General features: G+C 62.5%; 1 protein-coding gene across 3 annotated transcripts in view; it reads right to left on the reverse strand.

Annotated features, from left to right (window-relative positions):
• NADSYN1 (NAD synthetase 1) overlaps positions 1–19,311 on the reverse strand; it is a 36,998-nt gene that overhangs the window by 16,167 nt on the left and 1,520 nt on the right. For all 3 annotated transcript variants that reach the window (XM_053899329.1, XM_053899330.1, XM_053899331.1), the window contains exons 2-14: positions 19,148–19,208; positions 16,348–16,464; positions 14,304–14,357; positions 13,800–13,889; positions 9,420–9,471; positions 6,212–6,300; positions 5,990–6,107; positions 5,177–5,308; positions 2,749–2,823; positions 1,885–2,009; positions 1,364–1,412; positions 826–928; positions 259–427 (exon numbers count right to left, since the gene is read on the reverse strand). In XM_053899329.1, the coding sequence (XP_053755304.1) occupies positions 259–427; positions 826–928; positions 1,364–1,412; positions 1,885–2,009; positions 2,749–2,823; positions 5,177–5,308; positions 5,990–6,107; positions 6,212–6,300; positions 9,420–9,471; positions 13,800–13,889; positions 14,304–14,357; positions 16,348–16,464; positions 19,148–19,208 (1,234 nt within the window). The remainder of the gene's footprint in view (positions 1–258; positions 428–825; positions 929–1,363; positions 1,413–1,884; positions 2,010–2,748; positions 2,824–5,176; positions 5,309–5,989; positions 6,108–6,211; positions 6,301–9,419; positions 9,472–13,799; positions 13,890–14,303; positions 14,358–16,347; positions 16,465–19,147; positions 19,209–19,311) is intronic.

Here is a 19,311-nt window from a genome sequence, read left to right on the forward strand (position 1 = left end):
GACCGGAGAGATGCCCTCCCCGACCCTGCTCCGGCCCAGGGAAGAGGGGGGCGGGCCCTCACAGCGCCAGCCCACTCCCCAGAGCCGCGAGTGGGGTCCCGGGCTCCCACACCGGGGGGCACATCAGCCCCGGTGGCCGGTGTCTGGGATGCCAGCAGGGGGCGGGGACGGAGGCGTGGGAATCCGACGCGGCTACGGGGGGCGGGGGGAACAGACACGGTTTCCCTAGGACCAGGCTCGCGCCAGCGGCCCCTCTACCTGCCGATCTGCCGGGCCAACTCCGCGGCTCTGTCACGCGTCTCCCGGGAGGAGTTCTCGCTGGCCATGTAGCAGGTCGTCAGCACGCGCCCGCAGAGCTCTCGGGGGTCCCGGGGCGTGTAGTCGAGCTGGTCCACGATGGTCCGGACGTCGGCCAGCACTTCCTGATCTGAGAACCCGCAGACAGCAGGCGGTGCTCAGGGCCCAGACCCTCTCCTCCGCCCCGGGGGCCGTCCCCTCCTACGCAGCAACCCCCTCGCTCTTCTGGCGCGCACGCCACGGGGATGTCTGACACAGAGCGCGTGGGGGAGGCTTTCGACCCGGGTTTGCCTGACCCCGAGGCCGTCCGTGTTCCTCCCTCCAGGCCACGCTGCGGGCACACGGCCACGGCCGCCCTGGCCCAGAGCCCCGGGAAGGGGCTTCACTGGCCTGCTGTCCCCAGGTCCTGTTGCGACATCTGAGCACATCGGCGGCGCCTCCCTCACCCTTGACGGCCGGGACCCGGGGTCCGCCTCACCCCGTCCTCTGAGCCCCGGAGCCTCGCTCAGACCAACGGACGCCACCTACTTCCGTTATTCACGGCCTCGCAGACCTGGCGGCACATGGAGTAGACGAGGCAGGCGGTGGCCGCGCTGTCCACCCCACCACTCAGGGGCAAGAAGAAGCCGGCCTGGAACGGGTCAACCAGAGGCGGGTGTGGGCAGGGCCTCGGAGAAGCGACGCGCCCAAACCTCGGCCCAGCGCCACCTGCAAACCCTGACGGGCACCCACAAGAACGTGCGGGCGTCAGCGCTCTCGCCGTGGGCCGCGCGTTCTGGATGGATTATTCTAGAGGGAAAACAGACCTCGCGCTGCGATGCACATCTAGGACTAAACCCCGGTAAGTTACAGACGTCACGACACAGAACCAGTGGGACGTGTATTCCGTTCCCTCTGGACGTCATCAGACGGGACCCCAAAGGCGGAGCCAAACCCCCGGGGGGCGCTCTGGCGTCTGGCTAACGTGGATTAAGCTCCTGACCGAGGCAGAGCGAAGCAGGGCTCGCGTCGGGGGAAAAACCCACCAGCCCCCCACAGAACCGAACGCAAACACTGGAAATCTTACCTGCTGGCTGCGTCTTAAGAAATCCCAGAGCCAGCAGGCGGGTCCAAGGCTGGAGAAGAATGGGAAGCGTCAGGGCCGGGGGCTGCGGACCCGTCCGCAATCTACCCGGGGGCAGCTGGCGAGGCGGGAGCGGGGCCAGTGAGAACGGCCAGCAGCGGCTGGGCCCAGCGCCTCGTGAGAATTAATGCCCTCTTGTCCCCAGACAGCCCTGGGAGAGGGGGGATGCCTTTGGCTCGTTTTAAAACAGGAAAACCGAGACGCAAAAGCAAAGGGCGGGGCTAGTGTGCCCAAAGCCCCCCGCACGAGGGAGCGACAGGGCCGGGAGGGGGAGGGGAAGCCAGGCCGTCCGGCTGCGGCATCAGCGCCCTCGACCCCGAAGCAGCACGGCCTCCTCCTAACCAAGCAGCCGCCCCGGGCCGGCGGTGAGGACCAGCCGTCGGCACTGGCTTGGGCCCCTGCAGCGGGCGAGGGGAGGGGCCGCGGGCACAGCACGACCCCTCCGCGTGCGTCCGGGCAGCCACCTGATCTCCTCGGCGGGACTGTGGTACTTCCACTCGAGGGGCTCGGACAGAGGCTCCAGCAGGTCCTCGCGGGACGAGAGGGCGAAGTCCACCTTCACTCGGGGGTAGGGGCTCGCCTTGCTGGCCTGCCGACGGAGATTCACGACAGTGACGCCCCCTCGCAGGCCACTAGGGCCGGCCGAGGGACAGACTGTCAGCCAGTGGGAAGGCACCTCAAGCCCACAGCGGCGGCCCCACCCCCGCGGGGCGGCTGGAGCCAGAGAGACGGGCGGTGGCAGGCTCGGAAGCCTCGTGCGCTGAGGTGGCCCCTCCGGGGATTAAAGCAGAGTGACCGTGCGGCCCGGCGGCCGCGCTCCTAGGCGCACACCCGGGGGAAGCGGGAAGAACGCCCGCGCAAAAACTCGCATGCATGTCGACAGAGCGAACTCCTCACGGACCCGGCGTGGGGACGATCTGAGTGTCCTCGGCGGACGGACGGTCACAGTGTCGTCCCGCCCAGGAAGAGGCATGAAGCCCGGACACCCGCCACAACGCGGCTGGGCCTGCTCAGGGACAGAAGCCGCACGAAGGGCCTCAGGTTCATGGTCTCGTCTCCGTGAAACGCCCACAGTGGGCAGGTGGGGGGCCCGGGCTGGGGGCGGGATGCGGAGTGGAGGTGGGCGGGCACGGGAAAGTCTCCTTGGGGTGAGGAGGTCCCCCGCTGTCAGGACACCGACGAGGCGATGGCGGTGCGGCCCCGTGAGCGTGCCACATCCCCCGAATCACGGGGTGCCGGGGAACATCCCAAGAAGCTGCCGTCGCAAAAAACCACAAAGGGCTCCGGGGCCTTTGTCAAGCGTCCCGCGTGTGTCCACGAGAACTCACCGCCAGGTTTCGAGATGAAATCTCTGCTCTGTAGCTCCGGACGTCCTCCAAATCCAGCGTCGCGGTGAGAACTTCCTGGAGGAGGGGGTTTCGAAGGGAAAGCGTGACTGCTGGGTAACTGGGCGGTTTTCGCGGACGCGCCAAACTGCACACGACGAGCCCCACCTTCCGCGGCAGGGACTGGGGAGCTGTGGGCCCCTAGGGGCCCGGGGAGAGGGGACGGCCAGTGTTGTCGCTGACCCGCAGCCCCGCCCTCTCGCTGCTGCCCCCAGAACCTCCAGTGAAGTGGGACACCTAGCAGCGGTCCCCTCGTCACGGCACAGGATTCTGCTGATCAGTATCGGCCGGGACCTCTGAGCCAGCTTCTCTCTTCTTAGACGGACGCATGGGAGACAAGGGCCCCTTTGCTGCTTTGGACGTGGTTGTGTGGAGACGGGATGGCTGGAGCTGCTGCAGCCATCCTGTGACCATGAGAGGCAACCCAAGCTCCAAGCCCACACAGGGGAAGGACAAGCCGGACAATGGCAGACGGGTGGTCAGAGCCTCGGCAGTCCACGCCAGTGCCCCTGCCTAGATGTGCTGCTGTGTGACAGCGGGTGACACTTCCCTGCCTTCAAACCCAGGTGAGACAGGAGTATGAAGAGTCAAAAAAGACCACAAAATAGGAAAAGAATAAGATTTCAAAAAAATTGCAAAAAAGAGAATTTTAATTTCATTTTGTCATATTATTCCTTTCTCTACGAAAATAACTCCTGATCAGATTATGTCACTCTGACGTTGTCTCTTCACGTACAAGTGTGGGACAGTGGGAGCTAACCGGCACGGCACAGGGGGACACAGGACGGCCGTGGCCACCCTGCTCCTGCACCGGCCCCGTGGGCAACTGTTGCTGTCAGCACCGGGCTCGGGCCACTCTGGACGTGCCACAAAGACCAGCAAAAAGGGGCTTGTGTTTGTCCTTCCATCATTTCCCGAAGCGAGAGGCCGCCAAAGCCACCCAAAATGCAGACCCCTGGGGTCCCAGCCCCGAGGCCTGGCCAGGGCCCAGAACCTGCTCCTCCCGGTACAGGTGGCCCCCTCCACTGCCAGTCAACCCTGCGCAGGGCACCCGTGGCCCTGACGTCCACCATCCGTCCCGGCCACACCGACCCGGCATGAAGACAGCGGGGCATTCCTGTGGGACGCAGAAGAGTGGCGCCTTCTGCACGAACTTGACCCGCCTCTACCGTGGCTAATGCTGAACACCTGAAGGCCTGTGGGGGTGCTGTCACCTGGCGAGCACGGCCTGGGGGACAGCTGGGAGGGAGGGAGCGTCCCTTCTGCCAAACTCCCGCCCCTCTCCCCCCAGCAGGAGAGCATCACGGAGTTCACTCGCTCCGCTTTGAAACGTGACTTCGGTTTCACACCTGCTTCCCTCCTAACCCCAGCGGGGCGGCGAGGGGACCAGCGTCCCCTCAGCGAGCCGAGTGCAGAGGAAGCGAACGGGAGGGTTCGCGACCTGGCACGAGCTCACGCTGCCGCGTCCCTGCGAACCTGTCTTCCGCTCCCACCTGCCCCCGAACTAGCATTTCCACCCGACCCCCCGAACACGGGTGGTGCCGCGCGAGGACCCCTCGCGCCCGCACAGCCGAGGGTCACTTGTGGCGTCCGCACGGCTGGCGTTCGTGTCCGTCTCCCGTGAGAACAGCCTTTTTTTTGTTCTGAACTTGAAAGACCTGTCGGCGTACAGACAGCACGGACACGCGTCCTCGCTGCAGAGGGCGGGTCTCCCTCAGCTTCTCAGAGGTCGGCCCGGTCAGGGCAGGACGGGACAGGTGTCTCAGCCTGCCTTCCTGGTTGTCCCCCGCCCCCCGCGCCCCAGGGCTGCGGCGACGCCTACTCTGAGCTCGCCCCACGCCTCCCCGCACAGACGTGCCTGACCCCAGCCCGCTCGCGTGTCGAGGGAGACCAGACGGCCCACGGAGGGAGGCCTGCCCCGGGGGAGCCTCGGGGCCAGGGCGCTGTGAGGCCCACGGCTAACACACATGGCCCGGACACGTGGGGAAGAGCCAGCGGGTTGTGTCAAGTGGCCTCAGCGAGCTCCCCTCCACCTGCTTCTACGCACGAGGCCCCTGCCGAGGGACACCCTCCTGCGGGGACCAGGCGGTGCCTGCTCACTCCCTGGGGGACCGGGGCTCACCAGCTCTCCTGGCACGACACAGCCTGCCCCCCACAGCACCTGCCTGCTCGCCTGCCCCCGAGGGTGACCGTGGGGCCGGGTCCTCCCCCCAGGCCGTGCACGTGTGACCCTCGCGCTGTGGTGGCCTCATCTGTCCGGGCGGGGCGGGAGCCGGCCGTGGCGGGGGGGGGCCCGGAGACGACAGCCCAGCACGAGGGCTCGGTCACGGAAAGGAGCAGATGCCCCTGGGGTTTGCGAGCTCGCTCTCACCACGTCGTCCAGGGAGAACTGGGAGCCCTGCGCCAAGATGTGGCCGTTCATGGCTATCAGGGCACAGCCATCGTAGTACAGTCGGTCCCCGTCACAGCCCTTCTGGTTGGCCAGCAAGTAGATCCCGCCGTTCTGGAGAATGCAGGGGGCACCGAGATCACCGTCCCTTCCTCGGCCCTCCCAAGGCCTTAAACGGCGCCCTGCAGGGAACCCCCCCGCCCCCCCCGCCCTTCCCCACAGAGAAAGTGCCTGCACACGGTGGGGAGGGGGGTGCACAGTAGGGCCCGGGACAGTGACCCGCCGGCCTTCCCAGCCTCCAGGCATCATGCCCAATGCCCCTCCCCTCGCTGCCCCCCAGCACCCCTCAGGCACTGACTGTCGTCTCTGACACGGGACGAGGGGGGTCACGGAAGACAAACCCCACAGCGTGGCACAGAGACCCAAACCCGCCCCTCGCGGGGTCACGCTGCCCAGCAAGGGCAGCGCCTCGGGACAGCTCCCTGCGCTCCAGCTCGGAACCACTGAGCATGCGGCCAGCGCGTCACTTGTCCCTCGATGGTGCCTCGGGCCCCAGGGGCCTGACGCCGGGGCAGGAGGTGCCCTGCTTGCCTCACAGGGTCAGGGGAGGTCGGGCGCGTGAGGCCCCAGAGGGCGAGTCAGCGCCCGTTTGCAGAGCGCCGGCCGAAACTGCGGGCACCGATGTCCGTCGTGCGGGCCTGGCCCTGCGTGGGCACCGGGGACTCGGGGGTGTGCGGGACGGACGCGGCACGGGCCCGCGGCACGCGTGCCCCAGCATGGCGGCCCAGCGCCTACCTTGGTGGTAGCCATGGTCACCAGATCCACCCTGGCGTGGGCTTTGCGCAGCACGTGGTGGCTGCCCGAGGCGTTGGTGAAGATCTCCACGCCGTCCAGGCCCATGTCCACGTGCGGGCTGCGGGCAGACGGCGGTTGACGGCAGGATGGGCCGCGTGCCCCGCCCGCCCAGCCCCGCTGTCTCCACCTGCGGCCACCCGCCAGGCCGGGGCCGGGGCTGACCTGTGGGGCGTCCAGAGCTCCTCACAGATCTCGCTCCCGATGCAGGTGTCGCGGGTGGCCAGCACCGCGTCTCCAAAGGGCACGGTTTCCTGCGGTCAGGGGACAGGAGGGCACGAGACCCCTTGGCCGTCCCATCTGGGCTGCGTCCCGACCTCACTGCCCTTTTACTTCCAGCCCCAGTGAGTCCCTGCCCAGCTGGGGAGCACTCCCCACCCAGGCGGCCCGGCATCTCCCCTGCTGACCCCCGGGGCCTCTGGTCACAGCGTTCACTAGGCAGGAGCTGTGCTCTGAGCTGCCACAGGGCCCTCTGTGGCCCCGGCAAGCCGTCACTCCACTCCGGAAGTTTCCATGGGCACAAATCCCCGTCGCCATCATCGTTATTAAGAATAAAGGGTCTTGGGGCGACTGGGTGGCTCAGTCGGTTGGGCGGCCGACTTCGGCTCAGGTCATGATCTCGCGGTCCATGAGTTCGAGCCCCACGTCGGGCTCTGTGCTGACAGTTCAGAGCCTGGAGCCTGTTTCGGATTCTGTGTCTCCCTCTCTCTGACCCTCCCCCATTCATGCTCTGTCTCTCTCTATCTCAAAAATAAATAAACGTTAAAAAAAAAAAAAAAAGAATAAAGGGTCTTGGGGCGCCTGCGTGGCTCATTCGGTTCAGAGCCTGACTCTTGATTTCAGCTCAGGTCATGATCCCAGGGTCGTGGGACTGAGCCCCATGTCAGGCTCTGCACGGAGCATGGAGCCTGCTTTTGTCTCTCTCTCTCTCCCTCTGCCCCTCTCCCGTTGTCGTGCACATGCTCTAAAAATTTAAAAAAAAAAAAAAAAAGAAAGGAATAAAGGGTCTCGTTTGTCCAGGGTCACTCCACGCCTGCCAAGGCCCAAAGCCCTTTTCGGCATCATCCGTGCTCCCGACAGTGTGACCGGATCGTCCCACCTGTGCCAGGAATGACCCGAGGGTCATGCGAGAAACCTGAGAAAAGTGACCCCGCTCCTGAGTGGCAGGGCCAGAAGCAAGCGTGTCTGTCATCAAGAGCCACGTTAACAAGCCACGAATGGCGGCATCCCAGGGCCGGGGCAGACGAGGCGCCGGGGCCTCCGTGTGCTGACCGGTCAGGCGGGTGTGGGACGCTCTCAGGCACGCGGACAGCCCTGACTTGCTGTCTTGGTCCAACTTGGCTCCCTCTCCTGATCCCAAAGCTACAGACGCGGCGAGAACTGATCCTGAGACAGGGAACACGGCCGAGCACGCTGGGTCGGGTTCCCCGATGCGTGTGCGCGAGTCCGACACCCTCGGCTGCCGAAGGCAAGAACCACGGCGTAAACCTGGCCCTGCTCCCCGTGGCTGCGAAGAAAGCCCTCACACGGGACCCCATGCTGGCCACCGGGCACCTGGCAAATAGCCCACGGGGACGGCCGGGACCCACACGCCATCTTGCCGTGAGGTGGCCAGGGCTCAGGGCCACGGGGCCCAACGTGTCCACGTGTGGCAGGTCCCGCGCTGCCCTTCCCTTGTTCCCGAACACGCCCCGGAACTCAAATCCGCGGGCGGTCACCGGGGCCGATTCAAGCCACCGCCCTTGGTCAACCGCCAAGCCAAATCCGTGCAACTTCAGACCATACCCCACAAGGGCTCAGTCATCTCCACCGGCAAGGCCCCCAGGACACACTGGGACCCCGCAAGATGAAATGGGGTGCAGCTCCCGGTCAGGGCTGTGTCGACATGCTTCAGACACGGGCTCCCCGCCAGACACACACACGGACACGGGGAAACGCACTCATGGGTGCGTTCCGTGTTCTGGGTCAGGAGGGTTTTCAAACTAGCCCGCTGCTACACTTCACGGTCAAATGAGTTTCCGGGACACGTGGGAGGTGACCGGACCCGGCTGAGCGCCCCTGCCCAACCTTGGCTGTGCCCGTCCCGGAGTGTCCGCACAGGGGGTGCTGAGCCCAAGCCGGCCCCTCGAGGAGCCTGGCTCAAGAATCAAACCCAATGCCGGTGATGTAATCTGGCTCCTGAATGGGGGCAGCCGCCCAGCGGCCAGGCAGCCGCCGTCCTCCAGGGAAGAGGCAGAGACGGCCAAGAGGCAAATGGAGCTGGAACTGGGAGGAATGAGGGGAGAGGGACCCCTGGTCCAGCTCGGGTCCGTCGCTAAGGTCCAGCGGAACCCCTGCCGGGCCCTCCACTGAGAGAGTCCGGACCCTCATGAGCTGCCGGAAGGGCAGTAATTAGGGGCGCGGAGAACCTGGCGGCCTGGGAGGAGCTGCGTCCCACTCAAATTTCTGTGCTGGGGTCCTGACCCCCAGCACCTCTGAACGTGACTGTATCTGGAGCCGGGACTTTGCAGAGGTGATCAAGGTGACCACGGGGTCCTTGTAAGAAGAGGGGATCGGGACACAGACACGCACGGAGGGACGACCCCGCGAGGACACAGGGAGAGGACGGCCGGCCACACACAAGGAGAGAGGCCTCGGGAGGCCCCGGCCCCACCCACGCCTGGACCTCGGGCTCCGGCCTCCAGGACCGGGAGCCAAGTATCTGCTGTTTAACAACAACCCGCACCCCCTGCCCTCCATCTCTGGTGCTGTGTTATGCAGCCTGAGCAAATTAACACACTTCACACCAGAATGGGACCTCGGACAGAAACCAGACCAGTCAGGCCTCCCCCCGACACCTGCTCTGTGCCCCTGGCTTCCAACCACCCGTGGGAAGTGGCCAGAACAGGGTTTCAGCTGTCACCCCAGCAGCTGCCACTAGGAAGAGGCTGGACGAGGCCCCCCGGCTAAGGCTGGAGATCAAAGCTCTAAAGGCCTGGCCCAAGCCAGCTCCAAAAGACAAGAGATTTCTGAAGCTGGGCCTTCACAGAACGAGCAGGCAGCCAGGTAATGTCTTGCTTGGGTTTTATAACTAGAACCCTCACAGCCCCCCACCCCCCACAGCTTCCCGGGTGACCCGGAGGCCCAAGCACCAGCCCCGGCAAGGTGGGGCGGGGACCCCTCCCCCAGCTCCCCCGGGGCCCCAGCACGGTGGGCCGGGCGGGAACGAGGCAGCACCGACAGGCCGGGCTTCGGGGGCGCCACCCTCCCTCCTCGTGCAGGAACCTCTCCCCGCACGCCAGCCAGGTGCCGCTGTGGCCTCGGCCCACAGGGGCCTGCCCCCAGGGCATACCACGGCCTCCAAGAGCGACAGGTTCTGTCCCCAGAGACTCACCTGCTTTGTCAGGCTCTGCAGCATCCGGGGGAGAAAATACTCCTCTGTTTGCCTGGGAGGGAACAGCACAGATCTGAGGATGAGCGTCTAAGGCCCGGGGGAGGGATGGCATCCGAACGGGGACAAAAATCGGCCCGGGAGCTTCCAACCGATGTGGCAGCAAAGGACTGTAGGGCATGCACAGGTGCCCCGAGCGTCCGTTCAAGATAAAAAGACGAGGACGGGCGTGTTGGCGAAGATGCTGTGCATTTTACTCGGTGACACCGTGGTGCCCAGTGAGCTCCCGCCGGCTGGCTTCCCGGGGCCTTGGTGCCCGGCACTCCCGAGACACGCGTCACGGGCATGATCTCCAAAGAGGGGGCGATCCGGGTGGAATCCCCGATCGGAGTCTCTGAGTCAAGATCACGCCGCGCTCGCCCAACACGCAATCACAAGCCTAAACGATAAAGTTACGCTCCAAACGGAGTAAGACGGACCGAGTCTAACACCTCCCACGCCGCTCCCGGACAAGGCATCCCCAGGTGCCACGCTGAAAGGCAGAAGGCACGAAGCGACGCCTCCCGAGTCCGACCGCAAAGGGGCTGTTACGGGATGCCGCCCGAAGACGATCTGTGAGCTGCGGCTCTTGCTCCCTTCTCAGAATTCACGGGAGCCTCCCGCGGTGACCTCAGTGGTCGTTGCCTAAGTAAACCACAAAGCTGGGAAGCTGGAGGGCGATGCCTTCTGTCCCGCGCCAAGGCCGGGGACAGGACCTCCCGGCCGCCTCGCCGCCCCACAGCGAGTCTGCGATCCACCATTGGCGGGCTTGCCGCCACGGTGTCGCTGCGTCAAGATGAACTTTAGAGGGAGGAGCCGGCCGAGGCCCGTCCCTTCCTCTGCCTGCACCCCCCGCAAGATGCACTGAGCACCAGCCCGGAGCAGGACCACCAGGGCACAGGCGCGCGCACCTCCGCTCTCCTACTCTCTGCCCCGAGGCCCGCCCTCACCTTGTACCCGGCCGGTGCGTTTCACAGGTTCACCGAGAGCCAAAAGACGCCGCGTCAGAGTCCCGTGCTGCTGCCGTAGCTGGTCACTCGAGGCTCGGCTCAGGCCGGCCCGGGGCCCCGCACCTGACCGTTCGCACAGCCTGCACCTTTCTCCGGCTGGACGCCCCTGCTTCTCAGCCAACGCCGTCCGGAAAGGTCCTAGCAGCGCACTCCCGCCAAGAAACCACCCTTGGCCGTGCTGAATACAAGTCTTCTCTGCCCCCCGGGGGCAACAAGAGCCCCTGCGACCCCTGTGCTTAGATCTGGGGTCCGTCTAAGAACATAATGAGAACGAGTAGGTTCTTAAAGTCTCTGCAGTCGAGCACCAGGTTTTTGTTTGTTTTGTTTTCTTAAGAGGCCTGGGACTGCACTTTGAACCTGTCGTGGGTCCATTACGAGGGCGGGGCCACAGTAACCCAGCCGTTTTATCGTCTGCATTTTGGCACAGCTCCCAGGTGGTCTTAATGTTGCCAAAATGCGAGCTGGTCGCTCCGGCTCGGCATCCGCCGCCCCTTCCACAGGCTCAAGGAAATGAGCGAGGCTGAAGGAGTCACCGTGAGACCCACACGCCCGCCCCCTCCCCGACCCCGGGCAAGAGCTGGCACGCTCCCAGTAAATTCAGAGACAGCACGACCCCATAAAAAGTCTCAAACGAGAGATGATCGGATGCTGGAAAAAGATAAAAAGTGAGCTTGTGAACTGGGAAAGGAATCGGAAAGACGTGCTGATCTGGGCAGCCCCGAGCAGCACGAGACCGGAGCCTCCGGCACACTCCTGCACAGGGCGGACTCAGGGGGATGAACCCCGGAGGAAGTACAAACAAGCGGGCAGAGAAGAGGAAAGACACGTACGATATCCAGGGACACGTGACCCGCACACAGCGGAGGCTCCCGGACAAGAGCGAGAGAACGAAATCCTTTGAAGATGGGAAATTAGAAAATGTTCCTGAAATCAAAAACCTGACACTCACGTCAAAGACACTCACGGCTCAGGGCGCCTGGGGGCTCAGGCAGTTGAGCGTCCGACTCTTGGTTTCGGCTCAGGTCGTGATCTCCCGGTTTGTGAGTTCGAGCCCCACGTCAGGCTCTGTGTTCAAGCCCGGAGCCTGCTTCAAGTTCTGTGTCTCCCTCTCTCTCTGCCCCTCCCCCGCGTGCACTCTGCCTCTTTCTCTCCCAACAATAAAATAAACATTAAAAAACAAAGAGAAATGATGCTTGATGTAAGGAAGTATGAGAAAACGAAAAAGAGCTCTTAGAGAATAGAAAGTAGAGGGATGGGGGGCGCCTGGGTGGCGCAGTCGGTTAAGTGTCCGACTTCAGCCAGGTCACGATCTCACGGTCCGTGAGTTCGAGCCCCGCGTCAGGCTCTGGGCTGATGGCTCGGAGCCTGGAGCCTGTTTCCGATTCTGTGTCTCCCTCTCTCTCTGCCCCTCCCCCATTCATGCTCTGTCTCTCTCTGTCCCAAAAATAAATAAAAAACGTTGAAAAAAAAAAAATAAAAAAAGAAAAAGAAAGTAGAGGGATGGAATCTTCCAGGACGTGGGAAAGAAAGGTCACGACAAGTATAGAGAAGCTGGTCCGGGAGAGTCTGATCTCCGATCAAGAGGCATTTCAGAAATAGAAAACAGAGAAAACAGAGCAGACACCGCCCAGAAAGGACACGACGTTTCCCCCAAACACAGGGGCCCTGGAGAGCCGAACACGGGAGCCCGGACACCCGCACCAGGGCCCACAGGATACAATTTTAAAACACCAAAGACGAAGACAAGCTTCTGCAAGTGTCCACACAGAAAATACCCCCAAGGGCGAAGAAGAATCCGCACGGTGACCCCTCACCGAGGGCACAAGCCTCCAGGCAATCCTTCACACGATACCTCCGAAACTAGGAAGGAGCATTATTTCTAACCAATAATTTGTTTTCCACTCTGCAAAACTGCTCATCACGTGGAAGAGAAAAATGACAACACCTGCGGGCGGGCAAAGTGCCAAAAGTCCACCCTCCGCGGACCGTTACTTAGAAAGTGCGACTTTGTGATTTGTGATGAGAAGGCACATTCGGTCTTTCTGGAGCCGAGCTCCCGAAACCCTTAGAATTTCCCGCGACAGGGGCCACCCGTGTCTTCGTTACGTCGTTGTGTCGTGAGTGGCGTGGAGAAGGGCCCCAGGGAGGGGCACCGGCTGCCTGGGGAGCGGGTCGGGGAGCTGGACTTTCCGTCCCCGTCCCCAGGCCTGGGGAGAGAGCCAGGCTGGGGGTGGAGCTCAGGGGCCAAAGGCCAACGACGTAACCAATCAGGCCTGGGTAAGGAAGCCTCCGTAAAACCCCGCAGAACGCGGTTCCGGGTTCGGTGAGCTCTTGGGTTGGTGACCGCGTGGACATCCAGCGCAACTCTGTGCTCACCCACCCGGCTGTCCAGAGCATATCCTCGTGTGTTAGAGCCGCGATCTAGGAATCGAACCCAAGGTGGGGACGCGGAACCTCGAGAATCTACTGGAAGCCGTGTCCCAGCGAACGAGCCACTCGTCAGAGACGAGTGAGGCCGGACGCCCACCAGCCCGGGCGAGAGAAGCCCCACGTGCCCGTGCCGGAACCGGGTGGCAAGTACAAAAATCCCGTTTTCCCACGTAAAAATACTGACCATCCGAAAATCTAACGCTGAAGTTCTGTTTCAGCAGCAGCAGCAACGATAAATGAAAAGCAACAACCGTAACGGGAGGACAGGGCAGGGCTGCTCAACCGGGGACGGTCTTGCCCCCGGGAGACATCTGGCAACGTCTACAGACACCTGAAGTTGTCACAAAGGGACGTAGCTACCGGGAGGTCAGCCGCTGCACAGCTTGCCACACGGACGGCAGTCCCAGAGCGACCAGTTGGGGCCGAGAAAGCCTGGCACACGGGGTAACTGGAGATACAAGGTGCCCCGCGAGATTTCTGTGGTCTGTGACAGGTCATCTGTATAGCAGCAGCATCAAATAGCGGTACTTAGGGGCGCCTGGGGGGCGGGGCTCAGTCGGTCAAGCGTCCGACTTTGGCTCAGGCCATGATCTCACGGTTTGTGGGTTCGAGCCCCGTGTCGGGCTCTGTGCCGACAGCTCAGAGCCTGGAGGCTGTTTCGGATTCTGTGTCTCCCTCTCTCTCTGCCCCTCCCCTGCTCGTGTTCTGTCTCCCTCTCTCTCTTAAAAATGAATAAACATTAAAAAAAAAAAACCAGCGGTACCTAAATGGCAGGAACTTGTCCCAGACTCTCACGTCTCTCCCCCCGTGACCTGGGCCAAGGCCACACACAGGGAAGTCCCGAGACAAGCGTCCACAGGGCGGTCACAGACCATGCCCCTTGGTGCCGGGCACCGTGACTCACCGAGTCCTGGACCAGGGGGTAAACCAGCGTAGCTCCCGGTAGTTGCCCTCGTTTGCCAAGGCCATTTTGGGCCTGATGAGCAGGATCCTCCTACAGGCGGGAAACCGAGGCGGCCCCTGAGATGAACACCCGGTCACGAGGGGCACCCGTGGGTCCACCCGCCCCGGACGGTGGACGGACGACCACAGAGCAGCCGAGGCCCGGCAGGTGCACGCCGTGCGAGCAGCCGACGTCCAGGGGCCTTTAGGGGAACGTGACAGACCGCCCTCCCTCCGATGACTTCTGGCCAACAGGGCCACGTGTCCCCAAACCCCGCCCTGAGGTTTCTCTCCCCTGAAGGTGGCAGTGCTGGGCAGGGGCCAGGGGAAGCAGTGCCGTCACCTGCCCGGGGCATCGGCCCTCACCAACGACCGGGCGTTTCCAGAAGACGCCTCCTAGCACAGGGCTCCAGGGGCCACGTCTGGGGTGGGGCGTGCGGGTTCCCCGCTCCCCGCGGCCACCTACCTGTTGAGAAATATCACCCTGCAGTTGTAGCGGACGTTCCGGTGCATCACGGGCCTGCGGAGAGAAGGCACACACACGCGTCTGTGAATGGCAGAACCACACGTCTGTTTCAGTGCGAAGCTTCCTCGGGCCCTTGAAGAGGGCCACAGGGCCCCTCTGTGGCTTTTCTCAAAGTTAAAAACGAGCCAAGGGCTCTGCCACGGTTTGGGCTCTGAGACAAAAGAGGCTCTTCTAATGTTTATTTCTGAGGGAGGGAGGGAGAGAGAGTGTGTGCCAGCACATGGGGGAGGGGCAGAGAGAGAGGGAGACAGAATATGAAGCAGGCTCCAGGCTCCGGGCTGTCGGCATAGAGCCCGACGTGGGGCTCGAACCCTCGAACCCGGAGATCATTACCTGAGCTGATGTCGGGCACCTAACCGGCCGAATCCCCCCAGAGCGCCCCCAGGGCTCTTCTAAAGGAAACACAGTCAACCCCTCTCACGGGTGTTCCTCCTCCTGGAACGTTCTCAGACCTGTCAGTGGCCTCCTCCCTAGCTCTCTGCACACACCCATCACCGTTTCACCTCTGTCCCCTCCCGGCCTCACCCACCAGCCCTGTGCCTTCCCAGTTCTCCTTCAGACCACTCCTGACCTGCTGCCTGCGCCCCTTCTAGAAGGCGGGTCTCCTAGGGGGTGAACAGATTCCCCCGCCACTCGGTCTGGACCCCGCCCCGACCACCTGGGGTGCTCCCCTCTGGAGGTCAGGGGCAAAGCTCCAGAAGCCAGTGCTCTGCTGGCCCCGGGCGGGGGCGTGGCTGCACAGATCAAGGATAGGAACATTTTGTTCAGGAGCTTATAGGCCCAGATAAATGCTAGATTTCGAAGGAACATATCTTTATAAGTTGGTGGTTAACATTTTAAGAGCGAAAACAGGATTATAAACGCCAAGCCAACAGAAGAAAGCAGAGCACAGAAAACCAACCTCAGACAAGGGAAAACAAGAGGACAAGATGGCCAGGCCACTTAGAACAACCGCAGGGACCAGCCCCCGTGGCAGCTGGATCAGGAGCCCAGGGACGGCCCCGGGCCCAATTCCTCACCTTCCTTGGCGAGGGGGGCTTTGCAGAAGTGATGACTAAGTACGGACACTGAGAGGGGGAGGCGGCCCGGGGAGGGGTCAGAGTGCAGACATGTGCACGGAAGCGGAGGTCGAGGCGAGCCTCCGCTGGCTTCGAGGGCGGAGGAGGCCCCGAGGGTTGCTGGCCTCTCTCTCTCCGCGAGAGCCTCCAGGCTGACCCATATTTAAGACTTCCGACGCCCAGAAACACAAGACAAAGTTTTTGCGCTGTTTCTGTGTTTCGCTCTGCCACCATCTGTCACGGCAACAACAGAACAGGGAACAAATACAGTCCACGTACCGCCACCGATCGTGATAAACGTGGACACAGCGGGTTAAAAATCCCATCTGTGTGCTGCTTACGCTAGGCCCTAGCTCGTGTCACAGCGACGTGGAAAATGAAGCGGTGGGTTCGCGTATGGTGCACCTGCACTCCCCACGCCTGCACCCCTGGAACCCACACCCGTTACGCCTGCACCCCTGGAACCCACCCCTCGTTCGCCTGCACCCCTGAAACACACACCCCCCACAACTGCACCCCTGGAACCCACACCCGTTATGCCTGCACCCCTGGAACCCACCCCTCGTTCACCTGCACCCCTGAAACACACACCCCCCACGCCTGCACCCCTGGAACCAACACCTGTTATGCCTGCACCCCTGGAACCCGCCCCTCGTTCGCCTGCACCCCTGGAACGTGGCCCCGTTCGCCTGCACCCCTGGAACCCACCCCTCGTTCACCTGCACCCCTGAAACACACACCCCTTACACCTGCACCCCTGGAACCCGCCCCTCGTTCGCCTGCACCCCTGGAACGTGGCCCCCGTCCGCCTGCACCTCTGGAACCCGCGTCCCATGTACGCGCCCCATATACGCCTGTGCCCCTCGGAACCTGCGCCCCACGCACCCGCCCCCATGTACGTCTGCGCCCCTGGAACCAGCACTTACATTCCCACATCACAGATGATATCCTGAGTGACTGGAGACTCCAGAAGGGCAGCCAGGACTTGGAGCGAATGCAAGAGGGTGTCCGACTCGTAATAATGATCCCAGCACCCGTAGCCGCTGCAGAGGAAGGGAACAGCCAGGTGAGACCTGGAGACATAGGAGGTGAGGGCGGGGAGGGGGGCGGGGCCAACTGGGTCAGATGTGCAGGGGCGCGACCAGGCAGTGGGATCTTTTGAAAGCCTCCTGGCTGATTCCACGGCGCAAGCAGAGCTGGGACCGCTGCCACAGAAGAGGATGCGTTTCACGGGAAATGAAGAAATCCCAGGCCCTTTCTCTTCAGTTTCAGTTACTATGAGAAATTCTCTCCCGTCAAGTGTCTGCCCGTGAAAGTTTTTAAACTTTTAATGCAGCCCAAATCACACTGATCTACAAGCAAAAGAAACAAGGCTGGGTCCACAGGAATGTCTTTCCAAGCAGCTAAGATCGTTAATATCGTTCAAAACACCATTCACAGAGCGACTCCTGGTTCTTGCTACAGACACTTGTGCTGGAAGCAGGCCAAATGGTGTCCCCTCCCCAGAAAGGTGTGTCCATGATCCTGGCCCCCAGAACCCGTGAGTGTGACCGTATAAGGGAAAAGGGTCTTTAAGAAGTAGTTAAGGATCTCGAGGTGAGCCCAGATGTCCTGGGCAGGTCGTGTATCCAACAGGAGGAGGACAAGGTCGGGGGGGGCGCGTGTGGAGCCGGAGGGACGCGGCCACAGGACAAGGCGCTGGGAGCAGAAGCGGGAGGAGGCAGCACGGATCCTGCCCTGGAGCTTCTGGAGGAAGTGGGGCCCCGCCAGCACCCCGAGTCTGGACTTCTCCCGAACCGCAAGAGAACAAATTTCGGTTGTTCGAAACCCACCCCCGGCGTGGGGAGCTGCGTTACAGCACCCCAGGAGACGCGTGCGGCGCTCCGGGACGTCGTTGAGGGTGAAGACGGGCATCGAGGCAATTTCCGGGAGCCGGGGGGGGGGGGGCCAGTAACAACGCGCAGAGTGTCTGTAAACTGCTTCTAGGCGTTCAAAGGCTTTCCCGCCTACCACGCAGCAGCCTGGAAGCGACGTGCCAAGTGCTGGGCAAACTGCGCACACGGACGCAGACCCCCAAACTGGCACTTGCGTATCGAACGCCTGGAAAGCATGCCTCCCCGCCTCTGCTTCCGAGAGGAAAAGCCACGGTGGTGACATGAGAACGAGGTCGACGAGATGTCCCGTGAGGGCTCAAGCCCTGGGCTAGCCTTTCCTTTCCAAGGGCAGAATCCTGCTCCATGGGATTCATGGCCTGGCAGCTCCCGGGCCACACAGGCTACCAAACAGCAACGCGATGCCAGAAGTCACGTGCCTGATGTCCAGCCATCGGCTGACCCCTCGCCCCTTTGGCCGGCCGGCAACTGGAGGGGCATCTCATAGCGGGGGCTGTCGGCAGGTGCCCCCGGCCCATTCTGGGTGGGCAGCCTTCCATCTGCGAAGCCTGTAAAACTGGCCCAGAGGACACAGCCAGCCTCTGGGGTGAAGGACGCCCCAGACCCACGAGGCAGCCTGCCGCAGTGGCACTGGCCCCTCATTCTCCTTCCAAGTGTCCCTCTGGGGTGGGAGCTGCCTGGCACCAGAGACAAGAAGACGGCGTGCCCAGTGAACGGACTTGGCTCGACTCCTGCCCCAGCTTCCTCTCTGCAGACTGTTGCAAATAACTGTGAGCCTGCTCGGCAGGCTAGAAACCACTGGGAGCCCAGCTCAGCAGGGCCCTTATCCCTGCTTGATGCAAGTATGCTGCCCTGGGATCCTGTAGCTAAACTCCTCCCCCTTTTAAAATGACAGGTCCAGATTTGGAGACCGGAGGGTGGGGTGGGGAGAGAACAGGGCAAAGGAGGACGTAACCTGGAGGTATCTGAGCAGCGACTGCACCCGGGGGACAGGGCCGTTGAGGACAACCCTCCAGTGGGAAGAACAGACCGAGACAGGAGCTCAGGAGAAGTCACTCGGACAACGCAGGACCCCAGGGCTCTGGCCGCCGGCTGAGAAGCATCTTAAAGACCAGGTCCAGTGCAGGTGAAAACGCTCTTGCGTATTATGGGAAACACCACCCGAGCTGAAGTCAGGAGTCCAAGGACAGAAATCAAGCTAGCTAGAAAAATGACAGGCGTGGCCTCAAGGACTAACACAAAGATGCCTGCGAGGAGACACTTTCTGTCGACACAGCCCCCAGGAGGGACTTCTGATTCCACAAACGGCGAGGACCTGGACACACAAAACGGGAACACAGAGGAGCACGGAGGGCGGCTGACGTGTGTCACAAATGAACCGCGGCTTGCAGTGTGGCAACCAGTTGCTTACTTTTGAAGAAGGGACAAGGAGGAACCAGCTTCCCGATCACTGGAAAAAGGCAGGGCAGAAGGGGTCGCCTACACTAGCTTGCGGAAAGATGTGGAGACGGTGAGTGAAACCTGTTTGTGGCCGGCTATGAGAGTGAGGACTTGGGAAGGGTGGCGGCAGACAGAGCGGCCCAGCCCGGGCTGCTGAATCTCAGCTCCTCTCACGACCCGACACGGGGCTCCAGGCTTGCCCGGGCGCCCTCGCTCGGTGACGTGAAGCAGGCCCGCTCACGGCTCTCTGACGCCCCTAAACAGCCCTGCACCTCCACACCTGTCCACACCCACCCCCTTCCTTGCCTTTCTGCTGCGGGAGAAAGCAGCAGTGGGAGCTGATGTGGATACCTCTGCCTTCCCCGCCCTGGGAGTCTGTGTGTGCCAGTCTCACCATATTTCCAATTCTGGTCCAAGCCTGTATCTTGCTCCTTTGCATTTGGCAATTTCAATACCTACACATGGAGGCAGAGACAGAAAGACTTCAGTACCTGCAACGTGTTCAAGGGCAGATAAAACACAGCTGCAAGCCAGACCACAACCAAAAGCACTCGGTGA

Source organism: Panthera pardus, unplaced genomic scaffold (genome assembly GCF_024362965.1).
Source record: "Panthera pardus isolate Hobbes unplaced genomic scaffold, ASM2436296v1 HiC_scaffold_12, whole genome shotgun sequence".
NCBI classification, from domain to species: Eukaryota; Metazoa; Chordata; class Mammalia; order Carnivora; family Felidae; genus Panthera; species Panthera pardus.